Raw genomic sequence first — 17,306 nt, 5'->3', positions numbered from 1 at the left:
TTGCAACCGAGAGCAAGTTCCAACATTTGGCGCCCACCGTTCGTGCTACGAGAAAACCACCTGCGATGGCACCCAAGAGAGCTAACCCGAAGGCTGACGAGGCTGCGAAGGCAGCACTGCTCGCCGCAAGAAAGGGCAAGGCCCTCGCCCTCACCCACTCCACCCACCAAGAGGCCACTGAAGACAACGTTCCTCGCGCCTGTGAAGACGACACCCTCCGCACCTGCGACCCTGAAGGACAACCGCAGCTGCCCTCAGGCTTCGCACCACCGGAGGGCGCAGACCTCACCGAGGACGGTGAAGTCCTCGGCGTCTCAGCAGAAGAACAGCTACAGCTGCGCGCCCTGCGCCTCAAGAACCGCAATCTCCAGAGGCAGAAGGAGATACTGGAGGCCAAGCGCCAGCGTGTGTCCGCACTAGCCAAAGTGCGGCAAATGATACGCGACGAAGAGCAGAAGGCCCAAGAACTCGAGCGGGAGATTGCGCTGATGCAGCGCGAAGGCCATCCCGGCCTGCAGCACGAGGCACCCCCCAGCAGCGCGCACAACTCGAAGACACGCGCGAAGGCCACTTCGGCCTGCAGCATGGCCCCCCCCTGCAACACCGCGCGCAACCGGAGGACCCGCGTTTCCCCCAGCGCGACTTCACCTTCCCGCACGCCGCGCCGTTCCAAGGGTCAACTATCTCGATGAGCGAAGTCCCCTGGCGCCACACCTGCAAGTAACGCCTTGGCCAGCTAACTTCCGGGCAGGGACCTATCCCAAGTACAACGGCAGCACCGACCCGGCTCAATACATAATGAGTTATCAGGTCGCCGTTGCATCTTCCGGAGGGGACGACGCCACAATGGCGAAGTCTTTCATCATCGCCCTCGAGGGTCCGGCACTCACCTGGTTCACCAGGTTGCCTCCGCTGTCCATTGATTCCTGGAGAAGTCTCCGGGACAAGTTCCTGCTCAACTTCCAAGGGTACCGCCCAGACACCGACGCCCTGGCCGAACTCTCGCTATGCAAGCAGCTGGAAAAGGAGACTCTGAGGGAGTATTACCGCAAATTTTTAACACTCAAATCACAGCTGCCCTCAGTCGATGACCAGATTGCCATCCACTATGCTATCAGTGGCCTTCGCGCTGGCGTCCTTTACAGCCACTGCATCAGAGATCCGCCAAAGAGCCTCCAGGAGTTATATCAGTTGTTTGAAAAGTACGCCAGATCCGAAGAACTCCACCAGCGCAAGATTGAGTCCCAAAGGAAGCCAAAAGATGCCCCACAGTCCAGCCGCACGTGGACAAGGACTCCGCAGCCAGACTCCGGTCGAGACGGCCGCAACCAGCAGCAAGTGCACAACATCGCCAACCAGCATCCCGCTGCTGACCCCCCTCGCCGCCAGGAATATCCCCCCAGGGCCGCGGAAATGGCACTCGTGGTAGGGGCCGAGGGCGTGCGCAACCGCCGCGCCGATTCTACTGCCTCTTCCATGGCGAAGACTGCGCCCACCAAACCAAAGACTGCCCGAAACGAAGGCTACCAGAGAGAGAATGGCACGGGCGCAGCCAGCCGACAACCCCAGAATTGTCGCGCACAATTACCAGCAACCTCCTCCACCATATATCCACGCTCCCGCCCCGCATCCACCGCACCACGCTTACCAACACCATCAGGAAGTACAAATCGTACCTCCTCCACCCCCACCACCACACCAGCAACATCAAAACATCCCCCATGCCCCAAAGCAGGAAGACTTCGCCGATCAACCATATCGCGGAGTCATCCACATGATAACTGGGGGGTCCAGCACTGACTTCGACACCAAGCGGCAGAAGCGGGACCATTACCGTAGCATCAACCATGTCGCCGTCACGGGTCCAGTCGTGCAGACAAAGTGGTCCCACATACCGTTAACCTTCGACGCACGGGACGTCGACCTGCGCAGTGCCCCCCACTGCGACGCAATGGTTATCAATTGCAGCGTGGCAGGCTGGGACCTGCACAAAGTCCTAGTTGACAACGGCAGTCAGGCGGACATCATCTTCCTCCACGCCTTCGATCGCATGGGCATAAGCCACAGCCTGCTTAAGCCTTCGGACAACCCGCTGTATGGCTTCGGTGGCAAGGGCACCTTCCCCGTCGGCAAAATAGAGCTGCCTCTCTCCTTCGGTGTAGCACCCAATGCCCGAAGCGAGCAAATAACCTTCGACATCGTGGACATGGTATATCCTTACAATGCCATCATGGGCCGGGGCTCCATTAATAAGTTCGAAGCAGCCATTCACGGACTGTACCTATGCATGAAGATACCAGGTCCGTTAGGCGTCATCACAGTCTTCGGCAATCAACAGACTGCGCGCAACATAGAGCGGGACTTCGTGCCCGGTCAAAGAAACGTGCACTGCCTCACGGCCCAACGCGAGGTCCCTGCGCCTGCCAGCCCAACCAATAAGCAGCACGACAAGGCCCAGCTGCAGAGCAACGACGGGACCAAGATTGTCCCCCTCGACCAGGCCACGCCCAGGCAGACAGTCATTATCAGCGAAGACCTTACTTCGCATGAAGAAGAGAAGCTCCTCTGCTGCCTGGCCAAGAACAAAGATGTCTTCGCCTGGTCGGCCCTCGATCTGGTCGGGGTTAGCCGTTCAATAATTGAGCACAGTTTGGGAATCGACCCTTCGGTACGGCCGAAAAAGCAGCGGCTTCGCAAGATGTCCGACGAGAAGACGGAGGCCGCCAAGGCAGAAGTGCACCGCCTCCTGGAAGCCAAATTCATCGAGCCGGTGGCTACCCCACATGGCTCTCCAATGTCGTGATGGTGCAGAAAAAGAGCGGGAAGTGGCGAATGTGCATCGACTTCACCAGTCTCAATAAAGCCTGCCCAAAGGACAATTTCCCGCTGCCGCGGATCGACAAAATAGTCGATAGCGCGGCCGGATGCGAGGTCATGTCCCTCCTCGATTGCTTCTCCGGTTACCACCAGATATACATGAAGGAAGAAGACAAGGCTAGCACCAGCTTTATAACACCCTTCGGCACATATTGCTTCATCCGAATGCCAGAGGGACTCAAGAACGCCGGGTCCACCTTCTCCCGGCTCACCAAAACTGTGCTCGAGGGCAAGTCGGCAGAAACATATTCACATATGTGGACGACATCGTCGTCGCCAGCAAGAGCAAGGAGGACCACCTCGCCGACCTCGCCGAAACATTCGCGAACATGCGAGACGCACAACTCCGCCTAAACCCGGAAAAGTGCGTCTTTGGCGTTCGCCAAGGCAAAATATTGGGCTACCTGGTATCACACCGCGGCATAGAGGCCAACCCAACCAAGATTCAGGCCATCTTAGACATGACGCCTCCGCAGTCCGTCAGGGACGTCCAGCGCCTGACAGGCAGATTGGCCGCTCTCAACAGATTCATCTCCAGGTCCGCCGAGCGAAGTCTCCCCTTCCTCAAGACACTCCGTGGTGCAAAGGACTTCGCCTGGGGACCAGAGCAGGCGGCGGCCTTCGCCTCATTGAAACAGTACCTGACAGAGTTGGCCGTCCTTACCAGCCCCGACCCCTCGCTCCCCCTGCTGCTCTACGTCGCGGCTTCGCCACATGCGGTCAGCGCAGCACTGGTGCAGGAGCAGACTGTCGAGGGCGTGGTCCGGCAGTGCCCCGTATACTATGTCTCCGAAGTGCTGACACCGTCCAAGTGCAACATGACAGAGCTGGAGAAGATTGCCTACGCAGTCGTCATGTCGTCGCGCAAACTGCGCCATTACTTCGAAGCATTCAAGGTCCGAGTCACCTCAAACAGGGGACTCGGCGAATTATTCAGAAACCCGGAGGCGTCGGTGAGGATTGCCAAGTGGGCGGCCGAACTCTCCGGCTACCACATCTGCTTCGAGCCCAGGACAGCTATCAAGTCTCAAGTCCTGGCAGACTTCGTCGTCGACTGGACTGGGCCAACAACACAGCCAGACCCATCCGCAGAGAAGGTTTGGACGATCCATTGCGACGGCGCATGGTGCCATGCGGGGGCAGGCGTCGCTGCAGTCATCACCTCACCAGTCGGGGTCAAGCACAGATATGCAGCACGACTCAGCTTCAATCTGGAATCCGACAGATGCACAAACAATATAGCAGAATACGAAGCAGTCATCCTCGGCCTCCGCAAGCTGAGGGCCCTCGGAGTCACCACCTGCATCATCAAAACAGACTCCAAGGTAGTTGCCGGCCAAGTCGAGAAAGACTATGCGGCAAAGGACCCCGCGCTCATGCAGTACCTCGCGGCCATCCGAAGTCTCGAGAGGCAATTCAAGGGGTTCACCTTGCAGCATGTGGATCGGGCCAAGAATGAAGAGGCCGACGCATTGGCCAAGGCTGCCGCCAGGGGCGAAACTCTGCCCTCCGACGTGTTCTTTCATGTCATCGGCACGCCAGCCGTCCGGAGCCCCGAAGGGCTCCAAATAACCAACGACAGCGAGGGCCACCGCATAGTCAACCTTATCATGACCGAGGACTGGCGGGCACCAATAACCCTGTTCCTACAGGGGTATTATCATCCAGCCGACATCAGTGAGGCCAAGCGCCTCAAACATCGAAGCCGAGACTTCGCACTGATTGAAGGCCAACTCTACAAAAAAGGGGTCAGTCAGCCAATGCTTAAGTGTGTCACCGAAGCCGAAGGCATGCAGATCCTACGCGAAGTCCACAGTGGCACGTGCGGCTCACACGCAGGGCCAAGGGCCCTAGCTGCCAGGTGATCCGCCAGGGTTTTTACTGGCCCGCAATGATCTGCGCCGCAAATCGGGTCGCACACGGTCCTGCGAAGCCCTGCCAGAAGTTTTCTCCTCGGTCAGGCAGCCCCTCGCAGTATACAAAGCTGATCGCCCATACATGGCCTCTCCAGCGCTGGGGCCTGGACATCGTCGGGCCCCTGCCCACCGCTCAGGGGAACCTTAAGTTCACCTTCGTCGCTGTTGAGTACTTCACCAAATGGATCGAGGCGCGGGCTGTCTCTACAATAACATCAAAGACTGCCCAAAAATTCTTCTGGCAGAACATTGTTTGCCGCTTCGGAGTACCGTCCGAACTAACAGTTGACAACGGCAAGCAGTTTGACAACCAAGACTTCAAAGATTTTTGCTTCTCCATTGGCACCAAGCTTGCCTTCGCTTCAGTCTATCATCCGCAGTCCAACGGGGTCGTGGAACGCGCCAACGGAAAATCTTCACAGCTGTCAAGAAAATGCTCCTTGATGAAAAGAAGGGCAGATGGACCGATTGCTACCTGAGGCAGTCTGGGCACTAAACACGACTGAGTGCAGGGCGACCGGGTTTACTCCCTTCCGCCTTCTATACGGATCGGAGGCCATGACCCCGCAAGAAATAAAGCATGGGTCCCCGCGAACAGTTCCGTCACCGTCCCGACGTGGACGAGCCAACTTCAAAGGATCTCATTGACGGAGACCGAGTCTTCGCCCTACAGGCCCTAAACAAGTACCAAGCCCAGACCAAAGCATGGCGCGACCACTCAGTCATCCCGAGGGAGTTCAGCGAGGGGGACCTCGTACTCGTCCGGACAGCTCGGACGGAGTCCAAGGGCAAGCTGGAGCCCAGGTGGGAGGGCCCCTTTATAGTCAAGACAAAAGCTTCCCCCAGTGCTTACAGGCTCACAACGCCAAGCGGCAGGACCTGGAGCACTCCTGGAACATCGACAACCTCCGTAAATTTTTTGTTTGACTCCTCAGGGCTGATTTCGCCCTTGTAATTCGCAAAAACAATCTTGTATCGGCCCGCACTCTTTTCCTCCCGGGGGTGAGGTTTTTAACGAGGCGGAGCCATGTAATATATGTGTGAAAAATCCCCCGCAAAAACATGCGTCGAAAAAAGACCGCGACGACGGTCTTCGACATTCGACCAACACGAGGTCACCGCGAGGCTAAGCGCTAGCAACCCTCGCGTGCGACAAATCCGCGCAGAAGTCGCCTAAGGGTGCAGCCGGACTAGCACAACAAGTGCGAAAAAACCAAAGTCTATCGCGAAGACTATCCGCGCAGAAGTCGCCTAAGGGTGCAGCCGGACTAGCACAACAAGTGCGAAAAAACCAAAGTCTATCGCGAAGACTATCCGCCAGAAGTCGCCTAAGGGTGCAGCCGGACTAGCACAACAAGTGCAAAAAAACCAAAGTCTATCGCGAAACTATCCGCGCAGAAGTCGCCTAAGGGTGCAGCCGGACTAGCACAACAAATGCGCAAAGTCTGCCGCGAAGACCATCCGCTCAGAAGTCGCCTAAAGGTGCAACCGGACTAGCATAACAAAGGCAGAAACGACAACATCAAACCGTCCGCGCCAAGACCAACTATAATCACATCAACACAATAGAACAAACTAGACAAAGTACACAACGCCTTCGCACACGTATACAAGCGAGGGCACACAACTTCATCATACAAGCCTCTACATATACAAGCGAGGGCACCACACTCTACATCGGCTCAGCCTTAGGAATAATTCCCATCTCCCTATAATTAAATAACATTATCCTAAGCTCCTCACCCGCAAAAAGACTTCGCAGTTCCCCTTCACCTGTATTCACGGCGGCCGGCAAAGACAACAGTTCCTGCCGGCCAGCCCCACTCACACGAAGCCGAGCCCCCTCCGCCCCACTAACTCTACGTTTCGCAATCGCCCTTCGTCGTCGTCGCCCGGTACTAGGACCTGGCGCATCTCCTGCGTCCGCGACGCGCGGCGAAGCCTCCGCCGCAGCCACATCCAAGGCCGCAAAATAGTCCAAGTCCTCCTCCGACGACTCCTCAGTCCACTCAACCGAGCTCCCAGAGTCAGCACAATCAAAACACTCAGATGCAGATCCACCATATTCATTACCATCTTCCGCGGTCAAAGCCGCCAAAAATTTAGTAGTAGCGGTTGCGTGCGCAGGCCCAAATCTTGAACCTGCGCAACAACCAAAATTCAGCAACATATACAAATTTCCCTAACCCTCTACACCCACTACGCCACCTGTGACGGCCCTGACGTTGCGGGAGCCTCCGCCGTTGGCTCCGCCGTTGTTTCCGCTGCTGCTTCCGCCGCCACCGCTGCGGGATCTTCAGCACTCGGCGCAGCGGCTGCGAGGGCATCAGGCGCGCCTTCGGCGACCTCCAGGGGCAGGTCTTCGCCGGCCACAGCGGATGCGGGGGCACCCGGCGCGTCTTCCGCGGTCCCCAGGGTCGGCTCCGGGTCAGACAGCATGCTGTTCAACGCCCCGAAGTCGTCCACCCTCTCGCCACGCGCCGCCTAAGAAAAAACACACAAAATTCAGCAAACACACACACAGCCCACATCCAACAAACACCAAACAAACGAAAACGTTACCTGCGCCCTCGCCGTCTCGGCCCGCTCCCTGACCACCTCGCGACCATGCAGACCCCACATCCGGTCGTAGAGGGCTCCGGCGGATTCCTTCACTACGGGGTCCTCAACCTTAAAGATATCTCGCTCAAAATCTTCATCGGCTTGGTCGAAGACCTCGAAGTGCCGGCACCCTTCGCGGGAGAGCGCGTTCATCGCCCCCTCGCAGGTGACCAGGGAGGCATACGCCATAAATCCCTCCACGACAGTGGGGAGTGCTTGCAACTCCTCCTGCACCCACTCCAGGCAGCGAAGTCCGGGCTCCCGGTCCGGCACTTCGAAATCACCGGTCCCCGCGCCCAGCCCACGGTATGTATCCACAAGCAGCAGGCGCGTCCGCTCCGCTTCCGCGCGTGACATGGCCTCGGCCCTCTCCACGCGGCTCTCCAGGGCGGTGAGCCGCTCCTGCAGCTGCTCAGCGCGCTCCCTGGCAAGATTGCCCTCCGCCTGTGCCAGGTTAGCCTCCGCCTGCGCAGCCTGCGCCTTAACAAGAGCCTCGTTGGTCTCCCTCCTCTCCCCCGCCAACTGGCACCGGAGGTCAGCCTTTTCTCCCTCCAGCGTGGCCACCTTGTCCGCCAGCTTGCGACACTTGCTGTCGGCGGCCGACTTCTCACGGACGGCGTCAGCATGTTGTGTCCGAAGTCTCTCGACTTCGGCAGCCACAGCTGCCGTGAGGGACCCCGACGCAGTGCGGCTGGCGAAGTCAGCCACCTGCAGAGCAATCGTAAGACAGCGGCCCCAGCAAGCCGATAAAAAAAAGGGGGGGACGAAGTCCAGCTCAGCGGACCTGACTCAGCGCCTCTGTCACCTCCTTCAGCCGGCGGGTCGCAGCGCCCGCCTCATCCATGACAACCGCGAGGGCTGACACCTCGCCCCCGGCGCTAAGAGCCCCGCCCTTCGCCTTTGGCACTGCGGCAGCCGTCGTGGTCGCCGCGGCAGGCGCAACCATAGCAAGTTGGCCCTCGCCCGACCCTGCGACGTACCAACGAATAAATTAAAAAAAAGAATAAAAAAATATATAATAAATAAATAGAGCCAACGACTTACCACCAAGATAGTCCTCCACACTAATATCAGTGGCGAAGTCGGCGACACGTTTGCCCGACAACGGCAACGCTCGCGCCGCCTTCGCGACCTCCGCCACTCCGCCGGACGGCGGCACCACCTTCGCCGATTTCGAGCCTCCGGCGCCTGCCGTTGCCTCCGGCGCCTTGCTAGCAGCAGGGATGCCCGACTTCGCCGCCAGCGGCGGCCGGCCTCCGCCGGGGGCCGTAGCCTTCGCAGACCCCCGCTGCCTCTTCGGCCTGGCTTCAACGAGCCTGACAGCCGCCTGGCGCTTCTGTGCAGCTCCCTGGCGATCCTTGTCCATCACTGCTGACACAACAGCAGCAATATTCCGCCCATAAGGAAAAACCCTCCATTCACGAACCATGCGAGATGTAAAAAAGTCCCTGCCAGCCGCGCGGGGGATAGGAACATTCCTAGGCCAACAACCCTCGGTAACCCTCAGCATCCGAGCCGAAGACTCCCGGAGCTCGGGCGAAGACATCCTTTCCCCCGGGGCCGCGCACGTCCTCATCAACTCTCTAGCAAAACCATCAGAAACCCCAAGTCCTCCCATAGCAGTACCTAATTTTCTCTTTTTAGAGGATAGGGCGGCCGCCGGCGCAGGGTCGTCTCCAGTCTCCACCGCCGGTTTCTTCCCACGGCGGTCCGCATCGTCTTGACCAGGGTAGCCGTCATATGGCAATTGATTTAACTCAAAAACCATGTTCAAACGGTCATTCGACCCGCGGATATCCCAGCTGCGCTGGCCCTCCGTCCTCGGCACGTAACGTCCAACAAGCCGCACCGCCCCATCCTCCGCCTCACGCACAAAGGCGGCCGGATCGCGGTTTTGCAGATTCAGGGCGAAGGCGGGACTCCGCACCACCCTACCGCCATGGAAAGGCATCTGGCGAGGGCACACTTCGCCCAACGCCCAGCCATGCGCCAAGGGCCACACCCCGTACGCCACGAATTCTTCAACCAAGTCGCGCCCGCTGCTCAGACCAGCGGCGCACCGAAGGGCCCCTTCGTCCACATCCTCCTCCGCCACTTCAAAGGGCGGGTACGCTGAGTAAAAATGAGAGCACATCTCGGACACGGGAAGTCCCTCATGGCCTTCGACGGAGCCCTCAGCAACGTAAAACCAAAATTCATTCCAGTTGCCCCACTTGTTGCGGGCGCAAGGAACCAACTCGACTACCTGCATCGTGGTTTTGCCAGTCTTCGGCGTGAATGTGCACGACCCAAACTGAGCGACTTCGTCTCCAATCATCCTCTTCTGCCAGTGCAAACAATAATACTTCGCAAAAACTTCGACTGATGGCTGTCCGCCGTACGAAGTCGTCGCCCAGACGTACTTCGACAGAGCCACTATGGCATTCGGTGTCAGCTGATGTATTTGAACGTTGAACTTGCGCAGGACTTCGCCAACAAATCGGTGCGCAGGCAAACGGAGTCCGGCGGCGAAGAACGCCTCGAAAACAACCAACTCGCCCTCCGGCTCGGGGACTTCCTCCGTCCCCGGGACTCGAGCAACTCCGCCGCCGAAGTAACCCAACCGCTGCATATCTTGCACGCGGACCGACGACATCCGCGATACGCCAAAGTCAACAGAATCGCCGGCGCGCAACTCCTCCGCCATTAAACTACTCAGCGTCTCAGACGAGGCGGCGGCCGGCGGCGAGGGAACGGCCGGCGGTGTAGCGGCAGCGGAAGAAGACGAAGACGGCATCGCTACGTACCGTCGGCGGCGGCGGGCGGTCTGCTTCACTCGAGCCAGATCTCCGGCGAACAAGAGCGCGGCGGGCAGACGAGCAGCAAGACGGCGGAAAGGGCGGCTAGGGTTTTCGTGGAGCGCGGAAGGTGAATTTCAAAAAGCACCGACCCCCGCCCCCTTTTATAGGCAGGGCGCGGCTCTTCGGGAAACCCGCAATCTAACAGGGCGCGGCGCTTCGGGAAACCCGCAATCCAACAGTACGCCGTCAATCAACGGTCATATCAAAAACCCCCGCGGAACCACTTCGAGCGAGGGCAGCGTCTCCGCCATCTAGCGACGTCTTCGGCACCAGGTAACTTTGTCGAACTGGTCCCTCGGAGGGCAAATGTTGGGGCGAAGGCAAAGCCGCCACCCTCCGCTCGAAGTCTTCACTGCAGCAGCTGAGCTAACGGAGACAAAACAGGCAGGGACACCCTTCGCATGTACCGCACCAGACGAAGACTGGCGACGAAGGGCATCCCACAGTGCAGCCTCGTCCAGCTCAGAGGCCCACGTGTGATCCGGCCCATCGTTACGGGCCCCACGTGGCCGCCGTGCTATACGGGCCTAATTTGTAAAGACATCCCTGTAATTACGGTCTGTAACCCCGCTTTATGGGAATATTCTGGGGATAATCTAGGTAGCTGAGGGCACATGCGTCCTTAGCTCAAGGCGCTGCGCGCTCAGGTACCTATAAATACCCCTGCACAGTGCCCGTGAGAGGCCAGATTAACAGAGCTTTTGCCATCTAGCGCGTGTGCCCTGTTGACACCACTGTTCACCCTTGTTGGATCCCCTTGCAACCGAGAGCAAGTTCCAACACCAACCATAAGGATTGAGCAGACTCTTCGCCATGGAAGCTTCCCACGCATGAATTGGCAACCCCTACAGTTCCACATCGACGAGGTCCAACAAGAAAGTGCCATCATTCAGAACGGTGCCCAAAGAGGCAACTCCGTTGTTGCTTTGGCCCCCTTGTCTCCTTGATCCACATTGTCATCTTCAGTTTGTCTTGATTTCCTATTTCTTGGTCTTCTAGGGCACATTCCCCGCATCACCGGATCAAGGCCCTTGCCATGAACTAGAGAACCGATCAACTTAAAATTTTTCTTCTCCTACTGCTCAACCTTACTCCAGACCAAGGTCTATTTCTTCATGAAAGGACCTTCACAACGGAGGTTGACCCTCGAGGTGCCGGAATAACATTATGGGGAGCCTTCCCCTTCGACCACTCCAAGCGCTTCCAAACCGACATGCAAGGCACATTATCAACACATATTTCATGGAGAATTTAACTAAGCTAATTTGATGTTGTAGATGTTGGTGCATTTTCTATGAGGTAGAGAAGTTTAGCTTAGGACAAAGTTGAAGTAAACTATAGTTTGAACAGACGAAGTATCAAACTATTATTTCATGCAACTCAACTGAAAATATAAAGCTAGCACAATGAGATTTTCTCCAAATAAGCATTAGCTTGGTTGGTTGGTGCTATCAATAAATTTATTAGCCAATTAGAAGGTCTCTTCCTATGATAGAGGAAAAAAAGAGCATAATCTATTTTATTAGCCAGTTGCCAGTGCTTTGCTACGGCTGTTATATATCATATACATAAGTATTGAGATTTTTACTCAAATATAATTATTGTTTATTTCTAAACACTAAGGTACGTGGGTTCGAGTGCTCGATCTGCACTATTTTTTGCATGGGGTCAGGTGCTGGACAGTCGCAGTAGCTGGCTACGCAGACGCTGGGGTCCATAGGACAGTAACCAAGAGAGCGTTGCGTGGACGCTGGGCTCACAGGGCAAGGCGCCGAGGCAGGATGCATGGGGCGGGAGAACTAGTCAGAACGCGTGGGGCAGGCCTAGAGTGTCAGCATGAAGGGTGAAGCCGTGGTAGCACCAGATGCCCACATTAGGTTCTTAATAGAGTAGTATAGATATAGTTATGACAACATATTGGGAGAGCACCTAAGATTACAGGAACAATCTCAAGATTACATGTGGTCTGGTGGTTAGCCCCAAATTTCTGGAGCAGGGAGGCGTGGGTTCGAGTGCTCGATCTGCACTATTTTTTGCACGGGGTCGGGTGCTGGGCAGTCGCAGTAGCTGGCTGCGCAGGTGCTGGGGTCCACAGGGCAATAGCTGAGAGAGCGCTGCACGGGCGCTGGGCCCACAGGGCACGGCGCCGAGGCGGGACGCATGGGGTGGGATAACCAGTCGAGACGTGCGGGGCAGGCCAGAGTGTCAGCACGAAGGGTGAAGCCGTGGTAGCACCAGGTGCCCAACACATTAGGTTCTTAATAGAGTAGTATAGATTTGTGAGTTTGAAGCACGAGAAAATAGATCAAGAGAATGGATAGGTCTTTGTTACACTATGTAGCTGTTATCCACTGTGCAATTATTTGTATTTGTTATATTTGAAGGCTGTACTTCTTATACTTTTCATTAATATTGTCCTGGTCAAAATGTGTTGCAGCTAGCAAGTCTTGGCCATACTGCTGCCGTTAGTAGGGTCTAGACTGTTTTCAATCTGGTCTAGTCTTATGCTTGCCCTCTAGGCATTGTACTTTGGTCCTCTTTGGATTTTTTTTCCTCTCTTAATATAATGATGCGCAACTCTTTTGCGCGTTCGAGAAAAAAAATGTGTTGCAGCCAAGGTACCTGCAAATCTCTGGACATTTTAGAACTGAAGTCCCGGGCAGCTCTCATTGAGTTAACATAGTCACTCTAGGAAGAAGAATAAAAAATACTGATTAGTTTTTGCAATGTTGAAATGAAATACAGGGATAATCATAATGGGTTGCATGTTAGTTTATAACCTGCTTGTTAAGGGGAGTATGGTATGTTCGGAATGCCGAAGCTTGTATAATGCCACTTTCATAACCTGAAAAAGATTCATCAAGAACACTAGTTCACTAATCACTACCTGCTTATTGGAAGTCTATATGTTACACACATTTTCAAATCCTAGAAAACAGTGTAATGATAAAGTATACAATCATAAAACACTACACACACCACTGAGGTCTAAACTTGTTGAATAAGCTCCTTTTCCCCCTTTAGAACAATCACTCGATGGAAGTGCGTCAAGAAACCATGGAAGTTTATCTCTGAATTGGGTTGTGGATGGACGCCCATTATCCAAGTCTGAGTGTAGGAAGCACTGAGACAAAAGCATGCCAAGTAGATCAGAAACATTTCATTTCTACTTGCGATATATTTTTTTCTCGAACACGCAGGAGAGTTGTATATCATTTCATTAGAAGAAGAAAGTACAAAAGACACACCCACCCACACCACACCCCAGGGTTTAGGCAATTAACATTCGCGCCTGTTACAAATGAAAAAAACACTACCAAAACAGCATTGGAGCTAGTCACCTAAACCATTTAGGACCTCTCTGAGCTGTTAGGGCTATATATAGTACTGCATGGATTATGATTGAACCATACAATTTAAGCATTTATCCATTGCATATAGTAGGACACAGTAGTGCAGAAAACAACCATCTGGAATTGATCAATAAAGTAAAAGGCATGGAAATTACAGGTATTACCGTTGTACAGTTACTGCAGGTTTTGCTTGTCATGCAAGAGCCTGAAACCTGATCGAGTTGGCAGCATGGAGGCTGTAAAATACAGGTTTGAATGTTACTTCTGTAAAGTACATGTTTGAATGCGACTTACCATCTTATGAGATGAAAAAGGTGTAGTCAAAAAGTTAATTTCTTAGTATAGCAACTGTCGCTACTTCAGTATGTGCAGCAATGTATTCTTATGCAGTGACCCACATATTTCCTGCAGTGATGAGGCAAGGAAGATGCCTTTTTCTCTTTTGATGTGCTTGTCTACAGTTTGTTTCTCTAAAATATCCACACATTGGAGAAAAGATATTCCATGGAGTGACCAGCTATTGTTTTCTTGATTAGTGGTACTAGTCATCCTTTTTATTTCACATAGTGAGGATTGAAAGAAACATGACACCATGATATCAAATTGCTTGCCTGACCTCTCTAGGATCGATGAGGTTGTATATTTATACCGGCACGAGCCATCTATTCAAAGAGGAATCATACTCGGTTTCATCCCAACCGACTCTAACACTAAACGATATGAACTCATGCAGTCTTGTTCTGTTTTATCTCTTAAACTCTAATCAAAATTGGTTTCTAATCTAGCCCAAGAGTGTTAGAGTATATTTGGAAGTCTAGATATTGTGTCTCATAGACTGCCATATGTGTTAGAGTATATTCGGTAGTCTAGATATTATGTCTCATGGACTGCCATATGTATTTGTGGATTGCCTTCTCTCCTACGCCATGTACTCTATATAAACGTCAAATGACTCAATGCAATACATCAATCTTTGGCGGCAATCCATCTGACATGTATCAGAGCCTAACAGATCCATTCTACTGTTACTACCTCTCTAGCCTTCTAGGGTGCACCACCCACCTCTCCCGGGCTGCTGCCACCCTAGGGCTTGTTCGGTTCTGCCCCAATCCATATGGATTGAGGGGGATTGAGGGGGTTTCAATCCCTAGCAAGTCAAAATCCCTCCCAATCCATATCAATCCCCTTCAATCCATATGGATTGAAAATAACCGAACAAGCCCCTAGTGTGTGCCATGCCCTCCTCCTTCGACATCACTACTCTAGTCGGCCTCTACAAGTAACAGCCTTGTGCCACCTCTTCTCCCTGCAATGGCACCACCTGGTGCCACCTCAGGAATGCCAGGCGAGGTCGCCGACCTCTACACAGCTAGTGTGCGACCTCAGTATCTGCAGGTTGTACCTCCTATCTCTATGCCACCATCGTCCTATGCGCCCTCTAGTAGCACTCGTCCATCCTCATGCCACTAGCAATAAAAACAAGGGCAAGGGGAAGGAGAAGGGCAAGGGCGATGGAAGTAGTTCATTCTCTTCCTCTACAATGTGCACAAGTGGTGCGCCCGGCTCAGGTTCCGGGAGGCGCCCTTGACTGGCCTTCCTTCTACAACCCATGGACCAACACTATCTCTATGTGGCCCGGACCACGATCAACACAACAGCAGATACAACCTCCATCGTAGGTTTTTCTGGCTGCGTTAGAACCCTTTCGTCTTTCTAGCAGCACTTTGTTCCCGCCTGCACCAACACCACTTCTCCCATCAGTGTCATAGTTCCCACAACAATTGGTGGTACCCCCTACCCCTGAGCGTGGGATTAGCAGTCGCTGGCCAACTCCTTAGGCACCATGGCTTTACTCCTCCGGCGATCACTAATTGGGTCGTAGACTCCGATGCCTCCATTCATACTACAATGGATGTCGATAAATTAACAAATTTTCGTCCTTCTCATTCAATTAATTCTCCTTCCTCTACCATTGTTGATAATAGGTCTATGCTTCCAGTCACCTCATTAAGAGACACGGTGCTTTTCGGCCCCTTTTACCTTAATAATGTTCTTGTTGCTCATGACATTATTCAAAACTTATTATCTGTTTGAATGTTTCACTACTGACAACTCTTGCTCTATAGAGTTTGATCCGATTGGTGTTTGTGAGGGATTTGGCTTTCGGGAACGTGATCACCAGGTGCAATAATTCGGGACCCCTCTACACTCGGCACTTGCCCACAGTCACGCCTCCGCTACTCACTGGGTCTTAGTTGCTTCAGTGTCTACATGGCATCATTGTATAGATTATTCTGGTCCTAATGCCTTGTCTTAGTTTCTAAAGTGTTTAATAAAGTTTGTCATAAGCACTAGCATTAGCTATGCCATGCTTGCCAGCTAGATCATCACACACGGTTGTATTTTGCTAGTTCATCCTCATGTGCAGCTAATATTTTTGATCTTATTCATTGTGATTTTTGGACCTCTCCAATTGTCAGGGGTATCAATACTATTTAGTCATTGTTGATGATTGTTCTCACTGTATGTGGATGTTTCCTTTACGCCTAAAATCTAATACTTTTTCTACTCTTCCAAATTTCTTTGCATGTGTCCACTCAATTTGGCTGCAGCATCAAGTCTATCCAATGTGACAATGGGCGTGAGTTCGATAATGCTTCCTCTACTTTCTTCCTATCTCATGGTGCACTGCTTCAGATGTCTTATCCCTGCACTTCGCCCCATGCCACCAACACAATCAACGCTTCATGTCCATATCTGGCTTTATTTGGCGCCGCACCTTCCTATGTGCATCTCAAGGTTTTCGGGTGTGCATGCTATCCAAACCTCTCCTTAACTACCAAACATAAGCTTGCCTCGCTCTCCGTCGCCGACCCTTCCTCACCCTTATCTACTCGCGATGCCGCTGATCGACTACTGCTCTGCCACCCTGTTGACACATTTTCCTATGGGTCCTGAGCTAATCACGTCGTCGGTTAACCCGCATCCGATGACCACGCGTGCCAATCGTGGGTTTCGACAGCCTATTCACCGCCTAGTTCTGGCCATAACATCCCCTCCAACTGCGTCACCGGTTTCGAAGATTGCTTGTTCTACCCTTGTTGATCCTAATTAGCACCGGGCTATGGAGGAATTCAAGGCTCTGATTGCCAACTGGACCTAGGACCTGGTGCCTCGTGCACGTGGTGCCAACATTGTCACTATAAAATGGGTTTGGTTTCATAGACGACACGTTGATGGATCCTTGGAGTGCTACAAGCGCGCTTGGTGTGTCACACCTTCACTCAGTGCCTCAACATTTACTATGACGAGACTTTTAGCCCACTTGTTAAACCGGCCACCGTCGATATGGTGCTGTCCTTGGCACTCTCACATGATTGGCCGATGCACCAGCTCGACATGACGAACACCTTTCTGCATGGAACGCTCTCTGAGACCATATATGCTACTCAGTCAATTGGTTTCGTCGATCCAACACATCCGAACTTAATCTATTGCCTCAATAAGTCCCTCTATGGGATTAAGCAGGCACCCCAAGCCTAGTACAACTATTTTGCTTCGTTTATTGCTACGTTGGGATTTCACGAGGCTAAGTCGAACACCTCTTTATTTATCTTCCATCAGGGTGCAGAGACAATATATTTGTTTTTTAACAGAAAAGCTATGAGGAAAATCCCCCACAACAAAATTTTATTAAATAATAATAAAAGAAGCAAGTC

The 17,306-nt window shown here is 53.4% G+C and overlaps 1 protein-coding gene across 1 annotated transcript in view; it reads right to left on the bottom strand.

Moving 5' to 3' along the window:
* Window positions 1–17,306, bottom strand: part of LOC118474113 (NPC intracellular cholesterol transporter 1-like) — a 33,399-nt gene that overhangs the window by 13,363 nt on the left and 2,730 nt on the right. Inside the window, exons 5-8 of the mRNA XM_035963701.1 lie at window positions 13,752–13,823; window positions 13,214–13,358; window positions 13,015–13,079; window positions 12,857–12,922 (exon numbers count right to left, since the gene is read on the bottom strand). Coding sequence (XP_035819594.1) covers window positions 12,857–12,922; window positions 13,015–13,079; window positions 13,214–13,358; window positions 13,752–13,823 — 348 coding nt within the window. The remainder of the gene's footprint in view (window positions 1–12,856; window positions 12,923–13,014; window positions 13,080–13,213; window positions 13,359–13,751; window positions 13,824–17,306) is intronic.

Source organism: Zea mays, unplaced genomic scaffold (assembly GCF_902167145.1).
Source record: "Zea mays cultivar B73 unplaced genomic scaffold, Zm-B73-REFERENCE-NAM-5.0 scaffold_221, whole genome shotgun sequence".
Taxonomy (NCBI): domain Eukaryota; kingdom Viridiplantae; phylum Streptophyta; class Magnoliopsida; order Poales; family Poaceae; genus Zea; species Zea mays.
This window is presented reverse-complemented; position numbering and strand designations above follow the sequence as displayed.